Source organism: Corythoichthys intestinalis, chromosome 16 (genome assembly GCF_030265065.1).
Source record: "Corythoichthys intestinalis isolate RoL2023-P3 chromosome 16, ASM3026506v1, whole genome shotgun sequence".
Taxonomy (NCBI): domain Eukaryota; kingdom Metazoa; phylum Chordata; class Actinopteri; order Syngnathiformes; family Syngnathidae; genus Corythoichthys; species Corythoichthys intestinalis.
This window is the reverse complement of record NC_080410.1, coordinates 9,397,587-9,410,094: the sequence shown is the minus strand read 5'-3', so window position 1 is coordinate 9,410,094 and position 12,508 is coordinate 9,397,587. Positions and strand designations below refer to the sequence as shown.

The following is a 12,508-nucleotide window of genomic DNA, read 5'->3' as shown; positions in this document are numbered from 1 at the left end:
ATACAGGGCACACTTTCTAAAGCCTTGGGGTCTACACACACTACATTAGTCAAGTAATGTAGCAATAAAAAAGAAAACATTAGGACCCTCCAAGTCAAAATGAATTGGACATCTAGCGCTGTCAGTGGCAGCCATTAGTGAACATAGATATATTGTAGGGTAGAGGTGGGCAAACTGGTATTCTGCAATTTCTTCCTACGCAGTGAGACGTGCTACACAATGCCCAGTGCGCTCCTCGAGGGCCGCAGTGGGTCCTGGTCTTTGATTCAACTGATTCAGCATAGACAGTTTAACCAATAAGGCTAAGCAGAAGAAGCACCTGACTGCCCTTTTAAACTACCAGATTGGTAAAAAAGTGTCCTCTTGATGGGTTGCAAGAAAAACCCGCACCCACTGGAGCCCTTTGTGGAATAATATGCCCATCCCTATTTTAGTGGAAATTTTTGGCCAAATGGAAAGTTTTGGTCGCAACCTGTTAATTTATTAAACAGTGAAATCTTTTAAAAACGGTTATCTATCCTTCGCAAGAGCATATATATAACCTATTGTGATAAAAAGTAACACCGTATTGATATAGTGGTACCTCTACTTACATAGGGCTGCAGCTATCGATTATTTTAGAAGTCGATTAATCTATTAAGTAGTTCGTTCGAATAATCGAGTAATCGGATTAGGAACATTCAATGTGTTGCAGAATCAATATTAGGAGATGTAAAACAAAGGAATGCTAAGATTGCACTTTCAAAAGAGCATTAAATATGGACACAAAATAATATTCCCGTTAGTTTCTTCAAACGATGCAGAATTGCACTTTCATTTAAAAATAAATGAAAATACCTAATCTTAGCATCGAACAGTATTAAAAAATAAATAGATAAGGATCTGAGTACAACACATAACAACTGGCTAACTTGCATAGCAAAAGTCTGCTTGATAAATATGGGGCGCCGTTTTTAAAGCAGCACATGCTGAAAATTGCGACAACATTTTCTCACATTTAGTGCCACGCAGTGTTGAAAACGTGGTGTTAAAAACTTTTAGAGTCACCTTTTTTTGCACATTTGCAACATTATTTAGCAACCTAAATATTAAATTTTAAATAAGAAGTTTTGGACCTGAATGTTTAAATCCAAACTAAATATTTAATTTAAATCTTAAATTTATATCCTATATCCTAAATGCTAAATCTGGAAACGGTTGGAACTAAATATTTAGTTTAATATGCAAATTCACATGACTGGAGACCAGAAGTAACAAAATAAAAACTGGAGCACACAAAATACTCTTTAAATAGTTTCTCCTTAATATGTATTTTACCTATATATTGTTATTATCCCAATGACTCATGGGTAACAGCAGACTGCCACCGTTGAATAGGTTTTATTCATTTTCAAGCAACGTAAAAAGACAGTCTGAGCTGCTCCACCAGCTTTTATTTCATGGGTCGCGTCTTAGCATAATGTCCGGGACTTTCCCGGGAAGCGGTGTGCGTGAAAGCTAGCGTTAAATTCCCTGGTTACTACACGATGGCTGAGTACGTAAATATCATGGCGGGCTGATCGTCACATCCTCTCTCTCTACAGTAAGACGAAAAGCGGTAAACAAACATTATTAACATAGCAATTATCAACATAGCAAGCTGGAAATCGCTAAATGAAACTGAAAACTTAACGAAATTAAGTTGCTACGGGATCGTAGAGCCAAGGAAGAGAGTCCATCGTCCATCTTTGGAAATGTGTGGCTTTTTTTGTTGCCGATGTTAGGGTCAGCTAATGCGGAAACAAGGTTGTACTTCAAAGCAAAAAACAACGGAGGGAAGCGTTCAAGGGTTTATTAAATTCAAATGAAAATACTCGTGATCGCGGAAAAAGGGGAATAGCACAATGGCTCCGTGACAGTAGGTCGACAGGGATAAAAAATACTAACCTAAGCGGTAGGCCGATAAGACAACAAAACAAAGCCAGCGGGATTCTTCCTGTACGACACCCTTCTCTTGGATCGCCTGGGCTTAAATATAGTCTTGATGAGCTTGAATTGAATTACGACGTCGAGAATGCTCCCTCCGGCACAAAACACTATTTGACCAACATTGTGACAGCCGATGCTGACCAAAAATGACGTAATGTCTGGGTTATAAAATTGCGCCAGCCGCCCTCCCCGCACAGAGAGCGCCAGTGGGCAGCACGGGTCAAGTCTGTGAAAGTGTCCAACCCACGTCATTCTTGGGACATCTCTACATGCGTGAAAGCAATGACGCGAGTAAGTACCGTGTCACCTTATACGGGAATTTCCATGGATATGTGTATGAAAAGGGCTATACTTTACACATTTAGTAAAGGTCCCTCTTAGGCCAATTGGATGCCAGGAATGCTAGGCAATAGCCAACGGCAGAGCAGCTATAAGTATGTTAGGTTCAGTAAACTCTGGGAGCTGCGAGTACCAGCCATACTGTATTTTTGCCTTTCGTATCCTGAAATTTCCTTCTTAACAAGAGGCTATATTCTCTTGTTAAAGTGATCCTCGATCTTTAAGTAATTCTTAAAAGATTAATGTTAGTAAGAGTTATATTAATTTGATATTAAAACCCCTCTTAATGTTTTCGTTTTAATAAAGTTTGTAAAATTATCTTAAGTGATAGGTCGCCATTCTTGTTATGTCGCAGTACATGACGTCACCAGGCCCGTTGCCGAACTTTCAGCGCGTCACTCTTATTAGCTACCCCAACATGTCGTCGGTTCTGCCCTTCAAATTTGAACCAGATCGGAAAAGTGAAGCGCAGGACAGCACTGTCGGTCGTTCACAAGACGAGCAGCAAAGGAAAAATGAGAGCAGGAAATACACTACCTGTTAAGAAAAGAGTTAGGAAAAACTGGTGATGTACTCGCGGCAAGTGCGTCTCAATGACAATGGAGCTAGAGAGTGTATGCTGTTTGTCATCTGACAGGAACAAATCCTGGAATCGAGTGTAATCCATGTCTTGCACATTGTAACGCGTGGTAGGTAGGATACGTGAATAAAAGTACCAAAAGGGGGAGAAGCTTCCACATAGGCACATTTATTCACCAAAAAATAATGTTTCCACCTTGACACTCGTCAATCGGGAGCTCAGCGTTACGCACACACGCATTCCCAGATGAACTCCAACATAAAAGTAAGGTCCATGTCAGAGTCACTGTCGTCACTGTAGCGTGCCATAGTGCTTTAATTATTTGGTGTGATTTGGGGAAAACTCCCACGAAGAATAGTCAACAAAAATAGTAATCCAAATACGCGTTTTTCACTCACTCGAAGAATCCCATGGCAACGTTAAAGCCGCAATCAGGCCATCGAATCACAAAATAGACTGATCCGAAAAGCCGCTGTGGGACCGTCAAATCCAGACAATAGACAGATGCGAAACCAATATTGCAGCCACGGTGGGACCATCGGATCCAGAAAATAGATGGATCCCTTACTAGGTCGGTAGGGTACGTGCATACAGGGACCAAAAAGGGGAGAAGCTTCCACTAATGCACATTTATTCACCAAAAATAATAATTCCACCTTGACCACTCACGTCACTCCCCTCGTTCCAATTTGACTGGAAATTGCATCCAAAAGCAGCACATCGTGGCATTTTACTTCGCGAGTTTAGGCAGCAATACGCAATTGTTGCATACGCTACACATTTGGAAACATCCCATTTACGTCATCACTGCGAGCCCGGAAAACATGGCGCCAACTATCGGTCAAAATGTGTACAAAATATTATAAAACATTGCCATTGATTGAACATTTTATGTGTTTCTAACAACATATTTTAGTACAAGAGAACAATTGTGGTTAATTAGAGCCTACATGTATTTAAAGTAGAGGATCACTTTAAGACTAGGGCTGTCAAACGATTAAAATTTTTAATCGAGTTAATTACAGCTTAAAAATTAATTAATCGTAATTAATCGCAATTAATCGCAATTCAAACCATCTCTAAAATATGCCATATTTTTATGTAAATTATTATTGGAATGGAAAGATAAGACACATGACGGATATATACATACAACATACTGTACATCAGTACTGTATTTGTTTATTGTAACAATAAATCCACAAATGGCATTATTAACATTCTTTCTGTTAAAATGATCCACGGATAGAAAGACTTGTAGTTCTTAAACGATAAATGTTATGGTTACAAGTTATAGTAATTTTATATTAAAACCCCTCTTCATGTTTTCGTTTTAATAAAATTTGTAAAATTTTCAATCAAAAGTAGAGTTAATATAATAATAAGAAGAATAAAAATAGAGTGAAAAGTTTTACGTGTATTTTGCATAGCTAAATTGATATGGAATGCCAATTTATTTAGCATTGTTGTTTAACTGTGTGTCAGAATAGGGCCTCATTACTATAGACTGAAGTGCGTTTCTTTTTGAGAACATTTTTTTTTTTTTTTTGGGAGAGAGATAGGAAGAAGGAGAAGCTTATGCCAATAAACGGCGCGCCTGTGTCCACTAGCCTTTACTGTATAACATATACAGTGTGGAGAACAAGTATTTGATACACTGCCAAAACCCGTTGGCAGTGTATCAAATACTTGTTCTCACCACTGTATCTGTACATATCTTGCCCAAAATAAAACAAGAGACACATAATTGCCACTAAAAGAAAGAAAACTTACCGAAATATGTGTGGAGCACAAATAGCAATTTACATTGCATTGTGAATACAACATAAACGTCTCACAACTACTAATTCTCCCACGTTTAGAAGACATAACATGAGTATGGAACGGCGCTGCCCCCAAGCGGCCGGTGGCATTCTCTTCACTCTTAATATCCATAAACGGCCTCATTGTAATGTTTGAGGCAATATGCCAGTGGGTGCGTTAATTGCGTCAAATATTTTAACGTGATTAATTAAAAAAAATAATTAACGCCCGTTAACGCGATAATTTTGACAGCCCTATTTAAGACATGTTTTAACATCAAAATTCTGTATGTAGGGACGTTTGTAAATAGAGGTACCACTGTATATTGTCACTACCCTATTCACAATACATTTTTATCCTGCAGCGATTGAGGGTTAATCGCCTGATGTACGCGGGTAAGCTCCAGACTGTATTTTTTCGGGTTCGACCACAAAGCTCAATGTGCGGCGGGCCTGAGGCTGAAACAGTTTGAACAACCGATTTTTATGTCTTCGCTGTCCCCAAGGAGGCATCGATCTCGTGCAGGCATTCAAAGACTGTGCAGGCTGGGCCCTGGCATGATCTTTTTACTGTGCGATCAACACACTTCACAGCGACTATGTGACATTTAGCAGTCAGTGTCAGCAAGGCTGAGAGGCGGAAGACGAAGCAACAGTAGTTTTGTGCCAAATGTGTTAATAAGAGGGCCTTGTGATCACACTCGCACATATACACACATTGATGCACACACACACACAAACACACCCCTGCAGTGTGCCAGACTGGATGGTAAGTGCACGCCTGCCAACTGCTAACAGCTCTCCTAGAGTGTGTCGCACACACACAGAGCTATAGTAAACACACACACCTCAAATTTCTGCCGAAGCTCCTCGTTGCCCTCCTCCCCCTCCGGCGGAACGGGAACATTGAAGTACTCTCCTTCTTCCTGGGAGAGCATCTTAAACCTGAGGACAGAGCATATTTCCACTTAAATCAATTCCCAATTAGTTTATACAATTTAGACATTAAGTGCAGCCATTAGGCGAGGCTGCCGACAGTTAGTACGCCAATTTAAAGTGTGAAAGAATGATCGCTCATTATTTAGCAATTCCCTCTCCTTCATGGTAATCTTGCAAAGCCTGACCGAGGAGTCAAGACGCTTCTCATTTCATATAATCGATAGAAGACAATTTCGCGTTTAGTCCATTACTAATGCCACGTTTGACTCCTTAGAAATCGCCACATAACTTCTAAATTCACAGTCAATTACACTATAGAGGATTTCAATGCAATGACCTTAGCTCGTGTAATGTAATTTTAATATATGCCTTGAATTATTTAGACACTATTTTACTTTTTTTCCACTTTCATCTTCCAGTAGAATGTCATTTTTTTTTCTTTTTATTACTTACAACTTGTGTGTCAGAAAAACACAACAATGAGCAAGCGATGTTGAAACAAAATCCTATCATGATATGGACCAATTTATATCAAGACATCAATATGCCACGATGTACATACGTGTTTAATTATTTGGTGAAAAATTATACAACAATTGTGACAGCTTCTCCTCCACTCACTTTATTATTGAATTGGCATTTACCGACCTGCCACAAATGTTACATGTATCATGTATTGGTATAATCTAAAACTATCCGGTGTAAAAACAAGCAGCATAGTAGCATATATTTTTGCTCAAATGAAAAGATATCTATTTAATAATACTGGCTAGTGGTGGTATTGCCTTTTAAGACTGCTTTATACGTATTACAGTAGTATAATATCAATATTAATAAATCAAATAATATTGTGATTGGAACGAATTGTGTTGTCTGCATTCAATGTGTATTATATGTGTTACTATTTTCAATTGTCTTGCATGTATTACACTGTGTGGGTTGCAGGGGGATCCTATTAGCGAACTATTGAGTGGAGATAGGGAAATCTTGAGGTCAACTGGTGGTACTACTATGGTATATGGAATCCCAAAATGAAGTACAGTTATCCCTCGCTACTTCACGCCCTTAGTCCATAGTGGATTTTTTTTTTCAATTAAAAAAAAAAAACAAAAACAGATGAGCTGTCCCGAGGCAATCGCGTAGTACCACTCCCCCCCACCTCCTGCTCTTTGTTGGTCAGGCAGTGAGTGCACTGGAGTTGCTTATTAAAGTTGACAGACGTTGATGTTTTATGTTGCCAAAGAAGCGAGCTTCAAAGCATGCGTCAATCATCGTTGAACTTTTTAAACAGTTGCTGTGGCAACTCATTGTGTGTAAGTGAATAGCTTGAGCGGATTTGACCGGATTCACTCAATGAAGCACTTAATAAAGCCAAGCATTTTTCTGCTTTATTCTTGTTTAAAAATAATTTGGGACAGTAACATGTTTAAATGTGTATACATATATATGGATATATTTTTTAAATTATACTTTGGGGAAAAAGGTGAAAAAACATGTCTTATATATCTTTCCAATGCTAAATCTGAATAAATACGTTGGGCGCTACTTCGCGGTTTTTCACTTATCGTGGCGGGTTCTGGTCCCTATTAACCGCAAAAACGAGGGTATCACTGTAGTCAGTCGTAGTAGTCAGTGAGGAAAGTTGGACGCTATCTCTTGTCCAAAATGTACATTGCAGGAATAGGTCTATTTATGGCGACAATAACTTATAGGCATGTAAAATGTTGAATGTTTCAGATTGTTTTGGCAATGTATATACAGTGGTACCTCTACATACGAAGTTAATTCGTTCCAGGAGCTTGTTTGTAAGTCAATATGGTTATATGTCGAGCAGGATTTTCCCATAAAAATACATTAATATAATACCATTAATTCGTTCCACAACCCAAAAACCTACACTAAATCCTTAATAAATACTGCTGTTACTATTGCAAATAGCAATTACAAAGAGCAAAACAAATAAATTATGAATAAAAATCAGAATAACCATAATATAATAATAGGAATAATAATACCTGTAATGATGTAACAAATCGGGTTCTAATGTGGCGGACTTTTTGTGCTGTACCTGAACGCATCGCGGGGCTGAGCAAGAGAGCGCTATTTTACATTCTGTTTCGACCCTGGTGTCAACAGCAGCTTACACTAGGCGAGTAGATGGAATAAATGATAAGAAACCTGACGAAGCTGGCGATTTCATTGGCGATATTACCACAAAAGAATTGTCACCTTAACTTATAAAGACTGGCGAACGAAGGACCACCGCCGGCCGAGATCGACATTCTACGGCCCTATTGTCGGCCCAGCTCATGGATGCACACACCATGCTTATATTTTTCTATCATTCACATCTTCATTTCAATGGTAAGCGTCACCTTTCCTTTTTTTGTCCTCCACCTGCACTAACCTTTTGGATCCAGTGTCGATTTCTCTCACAACGAAATCAGCCGTAAGTCCGTCTTCTGGCAAAACAAAGAAACTGTGGCGCTGTCAAAAATCGTCGTATTTCCAGCATGTCGTCGGATGTAGAAACAAATGGCGAATCAAATTTAACGTCGAAAAGATCGGGTGAAGAAGCGATCGTATGTCGAGGTACCACTGTATAGTCACATCGTACAGCACTAAGATGAGCTAAAAGAGCTTAAAAAAAAAGATATATAATATTTTACTTTGTCTGACTCATCGAAACTTTACTCAAAGGTTGTTTAAATGGAGAACGTTAACCGTTTTAAAACGGGTTATAATACGCCCCATTTAGGTCAATTTCTCACTCAGTGTGGGAGTGTGAATGGTGAGTGAGTTGTCTTTACTCACTGTACATTCAAATTTGAAAAACACATTTATAATATTATTAAAAAAATAAATGTAATGTAAATTCTGACAGACGTACTACAAAGGTTCGGCTCTTTGTGCAGATGACACACAACTCTACATTTCTGTGTCCCCACATGATTACAGTCCCTTAGTCTCCCTGAGTAAATGCATTCATCAAATCAATGGATGGATGTACCAGAATTTTCTCCGGTTAAATGTGGAGAAGACAGAAGTGATCATTTTTGGGCCAAAAAAGGAAAGGTCAAAGATAAGCAGGCACCTTAGCACAATGTCACTTACAGCTACAAATCAAGTATGAAACCTTGGCGTAATTATTGACTCAGACCTAAAATTTGATAGCCATCTAAAGTCCATCACTAAATCTGCTTACTACCACCTGAAAAATATAGCCAGAATTAAGGGGCTTCTGACTCAACAAGACATGGAAACACTTATGCATGCATTCATTTTCAGCAGATTGGACTACTGCAATGGTATATTTACAGGTCTTGATAAAAAAAATCAGTCAGGAAGCTGCAGCTTCTTCCTGAAGAATGCTGCAGCCAGAGTCCTTACAAATACAAGGAAACTGGAACACATTACACCAGTTTTGAAATCGTTACACTGGCTTCCAGTGAGTGAAAGGATAGACTATAAAATACTACTGCTAGTTTGGACCAAAATACATGCTTGATTTGTTAGATTCCTATGAAACATCTAGACCCCTAAGGTCGTCTGGAACCGGTGTCCTGTATGTTCCAAGAACAAGAACCAAGCAGGGTGAGGCAGCATTTAGTTATTATGCCCCTCACCTCTGGAACAAGTTACCTGAAGGTCTGAAGTATGCTCAAACTGTTAGCTCCTTTAAATCAGGGCTAAAAACGCTATTATTTACACAGCATATCCATAACTGTCTATATATTTAAGCTATTTGCTTTCTATTCCTCTTGTGCTTATCTCCATTGCTGATTTCAATTATTAGCAGTAGTAGTAGTAGTATGTTTTTTATTTATTTATTTTTCTTTTTATTCTATTAGTGATTAAATGCAATTTTTATGTATAATTTTATTTCCTATTTCAATGGTCTTTGTTTATACGTTCTATTGATTTTAATGTGATTTTTATGATCTTCATGTGATGTAAAGCACTTTGAATTGCCTTGTGTTGAATTGTGCTTTATAAATAAATTTGCCTTGCCTTGCCTTTAAGCCCCTGAAAAATATAATTAAACATAGAACCAAAATACATTTAAATATTAAAATGATTTCAAATATAACCTCTTTTATGTTATTTTTGTTATATCTTTTACTGATTATTTTAATTGAGAAATTTTTAATTTTTAGCTGAACTTCTCAATTTAATTTCCTATATTAAGTATGTTTTTACTGCCAATTTTAATCCAATTTTGACTGAGGTGCTGGCAGCAATCGAAGAATCATTGCCCAAACTCTGACTCTGAATAGATTGGACGTGTATCGCCTTCATTGGCAGTGAAACATGATCACTCAATGCCAGTCATCCCTTTTAAAATGGATTTAATGTCTTTCACTGTCAATGGCAGTGAACGAGTTAATACTATATCTGGTTTGTCAGTCAAAATGGTCGTACTGTATGTCGAACGGGATTTTCCCAGAAGAATAGATTATAATTGAATTAATTTGTTCCACAGCAGAAAACCCTACGCTAAATCCTTCATAAAAACTGCAGGTACAATTACAAATAGCAATTACACATTGGGAAAATCATTAAATTATAAATAAAAATCAGAATAATGATATCATCATAAAAATGTAACGAATTGGGTCCATTGTGGCGGTTGTGTTTTTCATGCTGTTCCTGAACGCACTGTGTGACTGACGGAGAGAGTGAGAGTGGTGCGGAAGAGTGGGAAGATTTTACTTTCTCTTTTCTTATTCTGTTTTTGTTTGCGTTGGCAACGTCGGACAGTAGCCGTGTTTTGTTGCACAAGTTCTGAAATAAATGATTACGGTAAAAACCTGACAAATCTGGCGACTTCCTTGCCGATGGTACAATAATAATAACTGTCACTTTAATTTATAAAGACTGCCGAACGGAGGTCGGAGGAGGACTGTCGAGATCGTAGACATATTGCGGCCGTATTGTCGAGCCAGTTCACTGACGCGCACAGCATTTCCATCTTAATTTCAATGGTAAGCGTCACCTTTTTCCATCACCTGCACTAACCTTCTTGGGACCCATGTTGATTTCTCTCACAGGACAATCTGCTGTGTTGCCATTTTGCGGAAAAACAATTAAATCGTTTTAAATTGTATTTCGAGCATTTTGTCATATGTCGAGACAAACGACGAGTTAAATTTTACGTCGGACGTCGAAAGGATCGTATGTCGATGTATCACTGTACTTATGAATTCTTCCATTACTACTAGCTAGTAAATATAAATTCAGGCATAATAGGTTTCATAGAACCTAGTACCCACCTAGTATTAGAAGCATACACTCCTGTAGAGGACAAAAATGAAGATAAAGTGGTTTTTAGCTTGCAATAGCAGATGTTATGTTCATGTCATTGAAAACCGCCCACAGCCTTTCTATACCACCAGTTTGCCTCAAATGCTGGCATCTCATTAAAAGCCTTGACAGTAGTGTCAGCAGAAAGAGGGGATGAAAGAGGGAAATATATGAAGAATGGGTGCGAGTGGACAGTGAGGAGGCAAAACAACCAATAAAGTGGCAGAGGGAAGACATTTTGGCATTAGGTGTCACCACAGTAAGAACAACCCAAACCAAAGCAGTTCTCCAACAGCGCACTAATGAACAAGGTCACCTTCACACTCCCTACTCCTCCTCCTCCTCCTTCTCCATCTCACCATCCGTCCACTCCCTGCTTTTGCAGCTCTGAGATGCCAAAGGACAGTGATCCCATGAAGTCATTGCGGCTAGTCAGGTCCCAATCCCAAGCCTCCACGGAAAGACGACGGTCCTTATCGCACTCCTTCAGGTGGCTGGAAGAGAAACAATGTCCATCAGACAAGGTTCAAGGGTACTCCCTTCTAGTTTCATGGCTATGATCCAGCTCCAACTCGGATTTTTGCCAAGAATTGGTCAACAGTTAGCTTGTAGTTGGTATATTCCTCACTTTGTGTGTTTGTGCATGTGCCACTGGGACAAAGTGTTGAAAGTAGGTTTGTCAAAAGTATCGATACGGAGTTACATTAGTTATTTGTTTCTGCACAGGTCCTCAGAAGTATGTTGTTGGAGAGAAAGACCGACGAAAATTGGCGAAGATATGCTGCGATCGGGCCAAAGTTAAACCGTCGCGCTTGTTTTCCTGTCGTCGTTGTACAATTCTTGTGGCTTGTTTCATCAATAGCAGGCCAAAGTGTTCTGCAGTTTGTCTGTGGTTTAAAAGTATAACTACAGTAAACATCAGTGAGACAAGAACTGTGTCCCCCACTTGTGAACAACCCGGCATACCTATTCACCATCCAGCAGCATTGATGGTAAGTATAGTATCTTATTTTTTGTTTTACTCTATTTTATTAATATGACGTATAATGCATGTTTTTGGATAGGAGGTATTTTGCGATTTTTTTTTTTTTTTGCAGTATCTTGGGGTACTTAAAGGGTCAATTCCGACTTGCGCGGAAATTCGGATTACGTCGCCAGTATAGGAACGGAACTCGTTTGTAACCCGGGGACTACTTGTATGATGTACATATATATATATATGATGGAAAACACAGGCAAGACTGAAAAAGCAGTTTCTGCTCTTGCACCCCTCTTTAAAATAAACTGCTGTATTTTAAGCCAAAAGAACTGTTGTGTTTGATAGAACAATATGTCTATATGCTGCAATAGCAGATTCATGGCACATTAAGCCCACAAACTATTTTTAATTTATCCGTTTTACCCCGGAAACCCCCGTTTACAGACGTCGCGCAAAAAGAAGGTAAGTAATTATATTGTTTATTCAAAATGTCTGTCATTTTTAGCTTAGAATTATTAAATGATGTCTAATAGTTCGTTTAAAAAAAAAAAACGACTTTAAAAAATTATCCACTCGTATATTTTACTTTTTTTTTTT

The 12,508-nt window shown here is 38.5% G+C and overlaps 1 protein-coding gene across 2 annotated transcripts in view; it reads right to left on the bottom strand.

Annotated features, from left to right (window-relative positions):
• The window catches only part of prkcbb (protein kinase C, beta b), a 261,728-nt gene that overhangs the window by 126,553 nt on the left and 122,667 nt on the right, over positions 1-12,508 (bottom strand). For both annotated transcript variants that reach the window (XM_057860710.1, XM_057860709.1), the window contains exons 7-8: positions 11,292-11,426; positions 5,538-5,634 (exon numbers count right to left, since the gene is read on the bottom strand). In XM_057860710.1, the coding sequence (XP_057716693.1) occupies positions 5,538-5,634; positions 11,292-11,426 (232 nt within the window). The remainder of the gene's footprint in view (positions 1-5,537; positions 5,635-11,291; positions 11,427-12,508) is intronic.